The 13,616-nt window shown below is 36.5% G+C and overlaps 1 protein-coding gene across 2 annotated transcripts in view; it reads right to left on the reverse strand.

Annotated features, from left to right (window-relative positions):
• The window catches only part of SNRK (SNF related kinase), a 41,505-nt gene that overhangs the window by 16,172 nt on the left and 11,717 nt on the right, over nt 1–13,616 (reverse strand). For both annotated transcript variants that reach the window (XM_005510016.3, XM_065051639.1), the window contains one exon: nt 12,287–12,980. In XM_005510016.3, coding sequence (XP_005510073.1) covers nt 12,287–12,875 — 589 coding nt within the window. In that variant the 5' untranslated portion in view covers nt 12,876–12,980. The remainder of the gene's footprint in view (nt 1–12,286; nt 12,981–13,616) is intronic.

Consider the following 13,616-nt stretch of genomic DNA (forward strand, 5'->3'; position numbering starts at 1 on the left):
GTTTTTATTCTGGATGTTCTGAAGACACTTTCAGCTTGACATAGGTAACACTACCAAAAAGGGGAAATCATCCCTTCGTAAAAAGGATTCATTAACTTGAGGGTTAAAAGTCTTACTTATTTGTAAATACCTCTTCTAAATTTAAATAGGTGACCTACACTTCCAACATGCAAGTAAGTTTAAACATGTTGGTTCACTAGCCTTCAATGTAACTCAGAATCCAAGGTTTAGAGTCTGAAGACTTCAAAGCAGATATTCCAATATAGTTAAATGACTATATGGTGTATATGTGTGTGTGTGTATATAAAAATGCTAATGTTTGTGCCTGATTTAATAGTTTTAAACCATTCTATACATGCAAAATTCAGTGCTGTGTTTGCACTTTCCATTTTACTGGAGATCCATAGCTGCATATTTTTCAGTCAAATTCAGAAAATATACTGCAAAAAATATTTAAAGAAATGAAAATGCCTTCTTCTCTTTAAAGATACAATTTTTGTTCAGATATTTAATGTAACAATCACACTACATTTTCGAGAATTCTTGGTTTCCAAAATAGTGCCATCTGGCTGAGAGATTCAAGATCTTTAAGCATGGCTGTCTTTGAGAAATTAGTAAAGGAGAATCAGAGATTTTCTTATAGCACATATTTACTAAATTTTATTATTTCCCCAAACAATACACAAAGCCACACACAGGAATGTTCTTTACCATTAACATTTTGTGCTGCCAGCACTGGTCTATTATTCTTGCCTGTTACTAAAGAGAAAACTGATGTGTCCTCTCAATCCCAAGGAACCCAAGGAAGATGGAGATGGTTTGCACTCAACTCATCAAGTGCTTTGATCAACCCTTGGCCAGTACATGCCGCTCGTTCTTGTGCTGTACTCTGCTGTTGCTGATTTCTGCTCACATACCAGGTGTAGCAAAATAAGTATAACTCCTCTTGCTGGGGAGACCACTTCCACCAGCAGGACAATGGCACCTTTATCTTTCACTTCTAAATCCCAATGTGATCTTAACCTATTACAAAAGGGGGTTTCACCCAAATTGAGTGAATGCCTCGGTCAAAATCTAATGATCTGATTTGGTCAAAAGGATCAACTGTGACAGGACAGTTGTGTGAGCAGATTCGAAAGATGCTGGAGCAGCAAGGTACTAAGAGCCTGACACCTCATCAAAGCAAGGCTTCTACAAAGAATTAGCATCTCTGTATCAGACCAGTTAATAATTGGGGAAAAGGGGAAGAAAATTAACTCGAAGTTTTAAGGAACAGAAGTTTTTTCTTAGATTGCCACACACTTGAAAAAACATACTTTTTTTTAGTGAACACAGCCCTTCTAGTATGTTCTTAATCTGATATACCTTATGTCAACCCAGGAAAAATACTGATACAGTTTCCTGCTTTTACACATCATTAGAAGCTGTAGCTTTACATTTCAAAGCAAAGAAGACAACAGCTATTTACATTTTTACTCATTCACTGAATGCCACTGGTTCACTAAAGGGGTGCACAAGCATGGGAGTAAAAACAAAAACAAAACAAAGGAGAGCACAGAACTATATAGGCAGGATCTGAATGCAGAGGAAGACTACGTTTTTGAGATCTGTTAAATGTGCTGCATCATTTAAAAAATGAAATCTCACCTTCAGTTCATTGCAAACATGGTTTGACATGCACTATAAAGGGTAAAGGACTCTGAAGAGATCTCCCTTCTCCACCATCACACCCCTGGCATACCATTTTAAGATAATAGATTAGCTATGATATGTTAATGCCCAACCCCCCCCAAATCAGGTTTTAGACAAAACTTTTAGATATTGTAATAAATTTACTATTGGATAGTTTAAACAGATAAAGGAGCAGGTTTTGTGAGCAAAACTGTGGAGTACGCCAATGAGTCAGCACGCATTTGCAGCTATACTCCCTTATCACAGCTCAGAACTCAGGTGCCAGTGCCAATTAGAGAGACCCAGCTATAAAAGAGCAGATTTAAACAATAGCTTATTATTCACAGTTTCAAGTTTTTTACCACTCTTAGTAATTAGCAGTTGAAGGCTATGTGGAAACTGCTTACTTCTCCTCTCCAAGGGCCATCTAATTTTCTTTCTTCGCAAAATTGCTGTAAAAATAGAATTTAGACCTGACAGGCTACATGCATTTAGGATGCTTATAGCCTTTAAAACTTCAAATTATTATGGTGAAAGAAGGCACACTTGCATACTGCAGCAGCCAAAATCGAGGTCTTTCGAAAAAGCACAGTGAAGAATTGCATCTTAAGATGCAATTTAGCCTTTAAATTGGGTACTAGTAATTTGAAACTGCCATTGCTTTAACAAGAATAAAATAAGAGAGATGTGGACTTTTAAAAGCACTAGTAGCTAGCTGCAGTAGAGACTATTTTACTGTTTTAAAAGCCATTAAATAATGTTGATCAGGAAAGGACTGTTAAAGCAGGTTTCCCAGAACCATGACAACCAGGGCTGTGTATATGCAACTTCCTTACATAACATGAAGTCACTGCCATAGAAACCAAACTACGTCACTAGCCATCTATGCTACGCCTGTCTTAAACACAGGGCAGTCAAACATCTGTTATGTTCCAGTTTGTACACTGTACAACGGATATCTATATTCATCTGCTTAACCACTGAGCTGGGCTTCACCAATTCAGTTTCTGAAGTTCCTGATTTACTCCTAAAATAAGCACTACAGATTTCAGAAAGTTACCATTTATGTGACACATGGGATCCTTATAGCTTAAGATTCCACAGAATCACAGAATGTCAGCAATTGGAAGGGACCTCAAACAACCATCTAGTCTAATCCCCCCACCGGAGCAGGAACACCTAGATGAGGTTACACAGGAAGGTGTCCAGGCGGGTTTTGAATGTCTCCAGAGAAGGAGACTCCACAACCCCCCTGGGCAGCCTGTTCCAGTGCTCTGGCACCCTCACTGAGAAGAAGTTTCTTCTCATATTTAAGTGGAACCTCCTGTGTTTCAGTTCATAGCTATTACCCCTTGTCCTATCACTGGTTGTCACCAAGAAGATCCTGGCTCCATCCTCGTGACACTCACCCTTTACATATTTATAAACATTAATGAGGTCACCCCTCAGTCTCCTCCAAGCTAAAGAGCCCCAGCTCCCTCAGCCTTTCCTCATAAGGGAGATGCTCCACTCCCTTAATCATCTTTGTTGCCCTGTGCTGGACTCTCTCCAGCAGTTCCCTGTCCTTCTGGAACTGAGGGGCCCAGAACTGGACACAATATTCCAGATGTGGTCTCACCAGGGCAGAGTAGAGGGGGAGGACCTGCTAACCAATTTGCTCAAATTTCTACCATTCCTCAGAAGTCAGGCACACTTTATATAGGTTATGTGAATTTGTGATTTCAAGCAGCTAAAAACATCCATACTCATTTTGGAATAGACAAATTCACATTTGACTACATAATGTAAATTGAGTCTGTTTATGAAAGCTGTTTATTTCAGACCTTGATGGGGAAAATATATTTTTTTCTCCTAACTTAAATGTAGAACCGCTTAGCAGTTTATACAGTGTATATTACTCAGTTGGTAAGACAGATCTTTCTACAGAAAGTCTGTTTCTTTAGGAGTGATTTATAATATTGAATAAATTTAGTCAGGTTTTATACATTTCTCATTGCAATATTTACTGTAACAGCTGAACATTATAGTTATCTTCTAGAAGCCACTTAATAAGCAAAAAAGAAAACTAATCAACTTTTATGGAGATGATAGAAATGTTTATGTGTTCACTTTGCCACTGCAAAGATACCAACGGACTGCGGATAAATGAAGGATGGAAATGGACTCAAATTTCCAGCATCATAGGCAATCACTCTAACTACTATCTTTAGACATTAAAGAGAACGTCATCATCACTGCTGATACAACCTCTTCAGTACAGATTTGTGAAAGAAAGCACAATCCATACAAATCTGTCAAAGACAAGCCTTGAAAGAGACCTAACACATCAGCACTTCAATATCAAGTTCTATGCAGAGCAAAACAGGAAAATCTAATGTAAAGATCATCAGCATGTCTGCACTCCAGGCATGCTCAGGGCTAGGGAGCAAGTGGGCAAAATCTGCAGACTGCTGTTTGGAATGCAGGCACAAAACACCATCATGAACTACTTTATTTGGATTAGAATTTAGGAGTGGAACTTCAATTGGGCTCAAGAGTAGAGCCAGGCTGATAACTCACAAGGATAACAGTGGGAAGCATACCTGTTACAAGTTCAAATTTAAGATCCCATTCACAGCATAGGCTATGGAAAACAGAATGAACACTCACATTTATTGCATAGTTTCACAGAAGTCTCTGAAGAACCGAAACACAGCTGAAGAGTAAAAATTCATGACAAGTCAAATGCTGCAGAAAATGAGACTTCTATTACAAATAGTGATGAGAAATTACATACTGCAGTATAAAAGGATAAAAGCTGGTATCATACTACTGAATTGTTTGAATGGTGGCTTTTATATTGTTGATAGACTTGTGCTTCAGAAGGATAGTACGAAAAGTATTTCCAGTCCTGTATAAGCTAAAAAGCTTTAAAAGTTGCGTGCCTTGCATAAAAAGTCAGTACCAATAAAGTACAGAATAATCGTTAGAGTTCAGGTATCCCAGGTATTTTTACACTACCATGTGCACAGATTGCTGGCAAATCTAGAACATGCTGAAACTGGACTGGTTGTAAAATTTGAAGAGTACAGGTAAGGAACAAAGCTTACTTTTTCATAGATACTTGATTTTTAGCTGATTGAACTATTTTTCCATTCTTTAACTTTTAATGAAAAAGGCTTTGAATACACTTGTGTACTGACATCTCCAGTTTTCAGATGCCACCGTCTATTGATTCAGCTTTTTTTTTTCTTTTTTTCTGTCTTTTCCCTTGCAGAAGGCTGGGAAAGAGATCATCCACAATCAATGCTAACATTTCCAAAGTTAACAGACAGAACCGGGTTTTCTCCTCGCTTTAAAGCACTACAAATCCAATTAAAATTATTATTGGAACACATAGCAGACAAGAGAATCGGGAGAAATATTCTCCTTCTCTCATCCCTCCAAAAAGGAGCACAAACAGCATTTAGTAAATTATTTTCAAAATTAGCTTATCTGTCTGATGAAACAGTCTGGTCTATATATGTTATTTTATTTGACTAAGACATGGTCTTCAGTAACTAGTCTTATCTTTGGAAGCAATTCTTATTTTCATTCAATCTGGCAACTAATACTTATTCTTCCCTGAAGACAATAGCATGGCTTTTGCTGATTTTGTAAAACTATTGAAATATAGACAGTTATTCTTCATTTTTTAGTAACTACTGCATCACAATTTTTAGTAAGGATATTTTGACAGAAAAACACCACCATTGAAATGTCTTGTTGAACACATTCTAAAGCAGCCTGTTTTACTCTGATGTGTCGATTCTGCATTTAGAAATGCATTCTTTCTCCTTTGATTTCTGTTGCTTAGCCACATTTCAGAAGTTACTGAATCTACATTAAAAACACGAAGTAAAACTAATACTTTCTGTGGGAATGCCAGTATGACTACTCCAGAAAAATAATTAGCCAGGATAAAAAAAAATATTAATTAGCTAAACAAAGAAGGAACTTTTCTTCTGTATAAAACAAGTTCCCAAAATCATGGGACATATCAAAGCCTATACAGCTTATGTATGTTTCACTGCAGTGGTTTTGGTCTCTTTGTATATAAATACTAAAGAGAATTTGCTCCTGCTATCTAAGAAATCCTTCGTATTTTCTGATTGACTATCCTTTCCTAAAGGTTTTAGCTGTACAATGCATGATTTGTACTTTATTTATAAAAAATAACATCTTACAGTTGAATGCAAAACTTTAGCATCTGGTTTATAACTAAGTAGCACATCATTGATTTAGGACCCACCAGATTTACGTTGCCAAATTAATCAGCTATGGGCTGAACATAAGTAATCTGAATATTTGTTTGCAGGATACATGAAATGAAGCTTCCTGACTGTGGAGATGTATTTATCATAATGAAACCTTGCTCCACAAGAGAAGTTTGAAATATTATGAAAACAGTTCACCCATGAACACAGCGAGATGACTAAGAAACATCCCTATAAAGTTACAGTTCAGCTGATATGGTAGTAACTGAAGACTATCTTGACAGTTTTCCTCTGTAGTTTCACTTGGATAAATTATTCCTTGCTTTACTCAGCAGTTTATTGGTGAATGCATTAAAACTTGCATAAAGTAATCCAGAATGGAATATAAATGATAATTCATAAATATTAGTTGGCACAGATTTACTGAGAAGACAGCAGGATCACAGACTCCCACCCTCCATTACAGCTGCATAACATCATTCTGAATACAAGGCTCCAATATCTCTAGCAAACACGCTCTATTTGAGGCATTAAAAGTATTTCCTTGTCAATAAAATAATTATATTGAGGGGAAAAAAAGCAGAATTAAAGGATAGGGCACTACATAAAAATTGGATTCCTCTTTCATTAAAATTAAATATTACTACCTGCATACAAATTGCCACAGAACATAAAAATACATTCTTTGTTAACATGACATGAATATCCTCAAGACTGAAACTTTCTAAAGTATTATACAACCAATTCCTTACATTTGTCCCTTCTAGAAAGTGTAACAAGCCCATTTCTGGTCATTTTTTCAATTTGACTCATTTTTTTCAGCAGTGTGAGACATGCAGGAAGAAGGCAGAAAAGCATGGCCACTAACACAAGTACACAGGAGAGAGCAGCACAGAAATACACAAGGTACTCACACTAATTCCTTGGTTTGTTTCGAAAAGCATTTGAAGCTGAAAAGTAGAGCACACGATTCCTCTAAAAAATGCACTGGCAATGATAGTTGATGAATTTCAGCCAAATGAGTTTCTTGTTCATGGAAAGGTAAGTGAGGTAGGCTGAGCTGATCTACCCTAAGATTGGTAATGCAAAAGAGGGGCAGGTCCTACCACCTTCTCCAGTCCAAGCTGCCTGCTCCCTTCATCTCCTTTGCACCAGCTCCTCCACTCAAAGCTAAAGGAATATAGAGCTCTGCTAACCTGGCAGAAGTTAAGACCACAGAAAAGTTAACAGTTTTCTGTCAAGTCAGCTGATAAAAATCAGTTCATCAAATTGTCAGCCATGCAACAATGTGCAGCACATGAGAAGGGGGCAGGTCTGCACAGATGGAAGCAAAACAGAAGGGGAAGACCCCTCATGCTGGAAACAGCTGAGTGTTACACTCCTTCAGCTTTCTGTACCCTTACACTTTCAAGCTCATTCTATAATATATCACACTATAAATCTTCTAAAGTGTTGCAACACAACATTAAAAACGGAGATTTTAAAAACAGAACAATCTGTGAAAAGTTCTTGTAGGTATTTCTGCTTTTCATTTCTGTCAAGTTTGGCTGTAATCTGATTTTGAGCACACTGAAACTCTAAAATGCTGTCAGCTATGCTAAATGATTCAATACCATATATGATTTGCAAGCATTTTTTCTTTTACTCAAGTCTGCCAAATCTTATATTCAGTATTTTTATAGTGTAAAAGGCTGTTGTACATACCCGCTTGGCCATCATGCTTACATTACTCAGTCTGTGAATCAAGTGCTATACACATGCAAAGCCAGCAAAACTAGCTCCACAAAGGCCAGAGAGGGTCATTTAGGCTACTTAGCTATTCTCAAGTACCTGGTAAACATGGCTGAAGCTTTGAAATACCAAACATGCTCCAGCTACACTATGTACATATAAGAAGCCCTTGCAAATGCTTGATGCAAAAAGAAAAAAGAATTTAAGATCATTCCAACAGAGACAAGTGGGTCTAAAAGCAGTATCATCATACTGAGCTACAGTAACCATAATGTTCTTTTTAGTGATGTCTTTCAAGAGGAACATCTTGCCACCATTCTCTTGGTGTTCCTGTGATGACAGACTGCAATGTTAAATAACTGTGATTATACCTACTATGTTATTTGTGCATTACAGTAGCATTATAGAGGCCTGTGCTCAATAGACAATCCCAATCTTACAATCTGAATTGGTCCATTTCTCATCCCCAGAAAGATGAATTTACTCTGCAAATGTTTCCATGCATCTACAAAATCCCATACAGTAAGCCCAACTACAATAAAAACTATCCGAAGTGTCAATGTCTTCCAGAATTGCTGTAGCCTACAAAGTACTTAATACTTTGTAGAGATGCCAAGCAGTTAAAAGAGAACTTGCTCTCCTCCAAAAGAATCAACTGACCTGAGAAACTCTAATTAAACTTTATCACCTAGGAAAGAGGTGATTTCTGTTTATTTAATGATCCAGTCTCTGTTGATGCTTGTAGAGTAAGAAAGAAAAAGTATTACCAGACACATGCTTTTTCCTTTCTCACCTGTAGTTATCATCCACTTTTGAATACTGCTAGAGGTTGCTGGATTACACCACTGCCCTACACAGAAGGCAGTGATCTAAAATAATATATCCATTTGATTTACGAAATGAATTTTATGTGCAACAACAGTCCTCACACTTTTCTGATTACAACAAATGTTAATTAAGTGTGAAAAAAACATGGAAAACTACAAGCAACAGAACTTCTCATTATCTAACTCACTCAGCTTTTTGAAAAGCCCTGGGAACATAGGATCATTGCCTAATAGTCCTCTTGCATCATTTTAACTACAGCCTTGAACACAAAAGGAAATGAGATCTAAATTAAGTAGTCTCTTTTCAAGTATGAAAACTTTTAAGTAGCATCACAGAACAGAGATTAGTCCCTAAACTAGCTGAAACAGTTACCTTTTCATCAAGTAAGCTCTTCCATGTTAGTTATTAAGCATATGACTTAATAAAAGACTTGCCCTAAATATTTCAGCTCTTTGTAGCAAAAAAATGTGCACTCTTTTCTTTACATACTCATTCTAATATTACTCATAAGACATCAGATAAGTCACGTTTGCGGCAAAGATCTTTGGGGAAAAAAAACACAACCACATCATGTATCTTGATCCATTTTTCTTACAGGATTTTCTGCAAATATAACAGCAGTTGTGGGTAAATGAAAAGAGGTGTGGCGTTTTTAAAATGCTATAATGAGTGCAAATTCATTTAACGTGCACAGAGTGTAAGGAGAGCAATCCTTTTTAATTTGGCACTTTGGTAAATTGAGTTCGCTTTCAAGTGGTCAGATGCTCACAAAGGTGCATGACCATGTGGTTGCACTGGAGAAAGCATGACCTTTCTTATAAGCAACCAGCTTTTAGATTGGTTCAGCTATAATGTAATTTCATCCTAAGTGACAAAATATCTTTGCCATTCCCAGTCATTATTCTTGCAATATTAATAGCCCTATTCAGCAAATCGCTAAATGAGTTCACAGAACTTCACTATTTCAAGCCTGTATATATGCTTTGCATACTACTAACATCACAACCTTTGCATTAAAAATATACAAATAAGTCATATTTAGAAACCTTACATAGCATATCTTACCTTTTTTGCTCACAGTTAGAAAAGGAAAAAACAGACTCTCAAGGTCATTATCTTATTGGCAACTCACAGTAACTTTTGATCATTTATATTTTTATTCTGTAACTATTGTACTGACAGTACTTTAGGGATTTTTGTAGTGTTTTACAAAGTGATGAAAACTGTGTCACTAGAAAGTTAGAATACAAGCACTACAATCTGCCAACTAGGATAGGAAAAGTTCCAGTATGCAGTAACTGAGACAGTATACCGGGGAATAAGTAAGCAAAAACCAACCACTGATCTGTACTTAAATATTCTCAGAAATAGAGCGTAACTATGACAGCATCCTCAAACATCAGCTAGAAGAAATTATTTTTTTCTAGTTTTTCTAAGGTTTTTCACATTTTTCTACTGTTCACATCAATCTACTATATAATAGCTAGACCAACCGTCTATCAATTGATTCAACCATTTTCTCCTAGTATTATCACTCAGAAGTTTACCTACTTAATTGCTTACAAAGGCCTCTAATAAACATTATGTGTGATGCCATCATTCTTTCTTTATCATAAAGAGGTCCAAAGTGTGCTTTGTTAACTGCATAATTCAATTTGGACCATCTGGTCAAAGCTTTTAGGCTCAAGACAGATTTAAACTCCTCAGTTTAGCTCTCAAAGATACGTACAGAAAGGCATCTCTTTATGAAAACAAAGATGTATCTCTTTCAGACAAACCTTAATGTTTCTGTATTTCAGGTAATGCTCTCACATACAGAACTGGAAAAAGAAATTACACTACCATATCTTTCCAAAAGTAACCCTCTCAAAGCATCTATGATATCTGGGTTGCTCTAGTCTGTACTCCAACAAATCCTAAGTCTCCTTCTACTGCTAAGTGAAGTGATGTGCAGCTACCATGAAGAACCACTGCTGTTACTAGTTACTGCATCTTACTAATAACTTGTCAAAGCTCTGTAAAACTGCAGTTGGACAAAAGATAATTTGTCATAATGGAATATGAAATGCAGCATCAAAAAGTTATGAAAATACACATATTATAATGATCCTAGTGCCCTTCCCATCAATTCCCACACACCTTCTTTCTTCTGAGCCATCTTCAACTGGGCAGTGATATCAAAACTTCATTTTTTTTTTTTCCTCATCCTCCAAAATTTGACTGCTACTCCATTTTCCAAGAAATAATTCACATAGGCACTGTACAGAATATTTAACAAATGCACTTTCCCATCTAGTTTCAAAGGCCACTGCAATCAGTTACACTCACGCTTCAGGAAATTCTAAAAAAAGTCAGAGAAGAACTCAGAAGTTCAGATCTCTAGTTTGCCACTGATAAAACCAGAACCAACTAATCTAAAACATTCGACTCTTAACAGAAGTCATTTTGTCAAGCATCACTGTAGCATGAACAAGTATGTGCAAAACCACAAATATCATAGTCATCTAAAATTCCTAATTGCAACACATTTTAGAAAGTGCTTTTGAATCCAGAAAACCCATAGTAAAATATCTATTCAAAGTCTGAAGCCATGAAGTGACATTCAAATGCCTAAGCAAAGACCGTAAGATCTAATAGCTCAAAAATATTTATACTAAAAATAATGTAAGAGTTTTAGTTCCACAGTGTGCAGTAATACCTTGTCAGCGCACAAAATTAGCTGATTGCTTATCTCAGGTAAATTCACAAAAAATTGGACAAGTCACTCATAATTTAAACCATCACTACAGTCACTACTATAACTGTAGCAAAACACACACACCATGTATAGAGTCCTAATGGGTGTTATCAAAACAATGTAAGTATCAGACTTGTGGGCACACAAGAACAAGAGGCACATTGACTACAATAAGCTGGTTTTTAAGCATCATTTGGAATTATATGTACCTAAATTTGTTGAAGCAAATTCTACCTCAGCTAACAGATAGGAGCAAACTGTATGACCACATGACATTATCCAGTGACTCTATCAACATTTACAGCTATTTAAAAAAATACTCAGGTTACTTCTAATATCATATGCAGCAGACCTAAAAGAGATAGTAACAGAATTACCTGTAGTAGTCTGTCGACTTTCCAGCTACAAACATAAAGACTAACTTACATATCACTATTTTTCCTAACATTTTAAACAATTGGGAGCAACCGGGAACTCACTCCATACTTCCGGTTCTCAGTCAAGAATAGGGCGGAGGAAGAGGGAGTTAAAGCCTTCCTTCATTTCCCATCCCCTCCTTTGATAGCCAAGTTAGTACTTACTAAAAATGGATTCCTATAACCTTGCAGCAGAATATGTAAGCAGCCTGGGCTCTCAATGTCATTCTTATACGGCTAAACTGAGCAAAGAGAATCACTGGGTGGTTGAGTTTGGTTTGGTTTAGGTGTTTTGGGGAGGGGCTGGGCAGGGTAGGACAGTAAGGTGATGTTAAATTAAAAACAGGCACTTTGCTGGAAAGGATATGGGTTCTCTAACAAAGCAAGTAGAACCATACACGTCACATTCACACTGTTATTAATAGAAAAGTTAATTACAATGTATACAACTGCATAATTTCATACAAAAATAACTTCTATGCATTTTTGAGTGTGTTTGAGTATCTCCTTCAAACATAGCTCCTCCAGCATTAACTCATCCATAACTCATCCAGGTTATAATATTACTTCTTGCCAATTAGCCGGCTTCCACATATGGCATTATCTTGAAACAGAAAACATCATGGTACTTAAATTTAGATTATTAATTTAATTCAAAGGGAACATACCCACTGCTGGTGCATCATATTCATCCCCAAGCAAAATTTCAGGAGCAGAATATGCAAGAGATCCACAGCTTGTGGTGAGCTTCTTTCCAGGCTGAAATTTGTTGCTGAAGCCAAAATCAGTCAATTTCACAAGTCCTTGTTTTTCAAAAAAGACGACATTCTCCGGTTTTAAGTCTCTGTGAACTACATGCAGTTTATGGCAGTAGGATATAGCATGAACTATTTGAGCAAAATATTTTTTTGCCAGATCCTCATTGAGACCTTCTTCATGTTTCATGATGTAATCAAACATATCTCCTCCATCACCTAGCTCTAAGATAAGATAAAGCTTAGTCTGAGTGTCAATCACTTCATACAGCCGTACTATATTGGGATGTTGCACCAGTTTCATGCATCTAACTTCTTGGAAAAGGTGTCCAGTGGCTAAAGTGTCCAGTTTGGTCTTGTCAATTACTTTCACTGCTACTTTTTCACCTGTAAAGACATGCCGAGCAAGTTTGACCACAGCAAAATGGCCTCTGCCCAAAGTTTTATCCAAGTCATACAATCCTGCAATTTTTCCGTCATATCCTCGTTTGAAGCCTGCCATTCTGTTTCAGAAGACAAAATAATACTTAAGGTCTTTGGAAACTTGATCTTTTCATATAAGAGTATCTGATGCAAATAAATAGTCCATTATCACTGTGAAGCATACCTAAAGAAAAGACAAAAGATTATATATTTGTATAAAAAATAGGCAAAATTATTATCCTGTAATTCTCCTGATTGACACATTGTTACAGATTATTTACTAAATTCTTCATGGGTTTCTACAGAGGGTTTGATAAGCCATGCTGTGTTAACCAGCAGATTCCTGAAATCATATTAGTATGTTTGAAGAAAGTGGATTTCAACAGTGCAATAATGAAAACTGCTCTGAAATTCAGTGACCTTCATGTTGAAATCAGTGTTATACAGCCTGTTAAATTTGGCAAAGCTGAAATCTGTAACTTTTTTGGCTACATTAGAAATCAGCTGGACAGCACAGTATATCAACAAGGGGAACATGCTCCATTTATCCTATTTTGGCATGTTCCTTCATGTTTCAGCATGAAACAGCTCTAATACAGAGTTGCGACAGAATGACTTCAGATTTTTACCTTCTTCCTTTTAACAGCCTCCTGTGTAGCAAAGCTCAGACTAACGTATAAGACTTAATTTTGTTACTATACCTGAAGTTTGAGCATTTTCAATCAATATTGTCATTACAACAAATGAACAAAGCTTTAAAGGCTGAAATTAAACATTTGGGTTGGATGTACTCTTAGTGCTAAATAAAATGTCTTGTTAA

This window comes from Columba livia, chromosome 2, assembly GCF_036013475.1.
Source record: "Columba livia isolate bColLiv1 breed racing homer chromosome 2, bColLiv1.pat.W.v2, whole genome shotgun sequence".
Lineage (NCBI taxonomy): Eukaryota > Metazoa > Chordata > Aves > Columbiformes > Columbidae > Columba > Columba livia.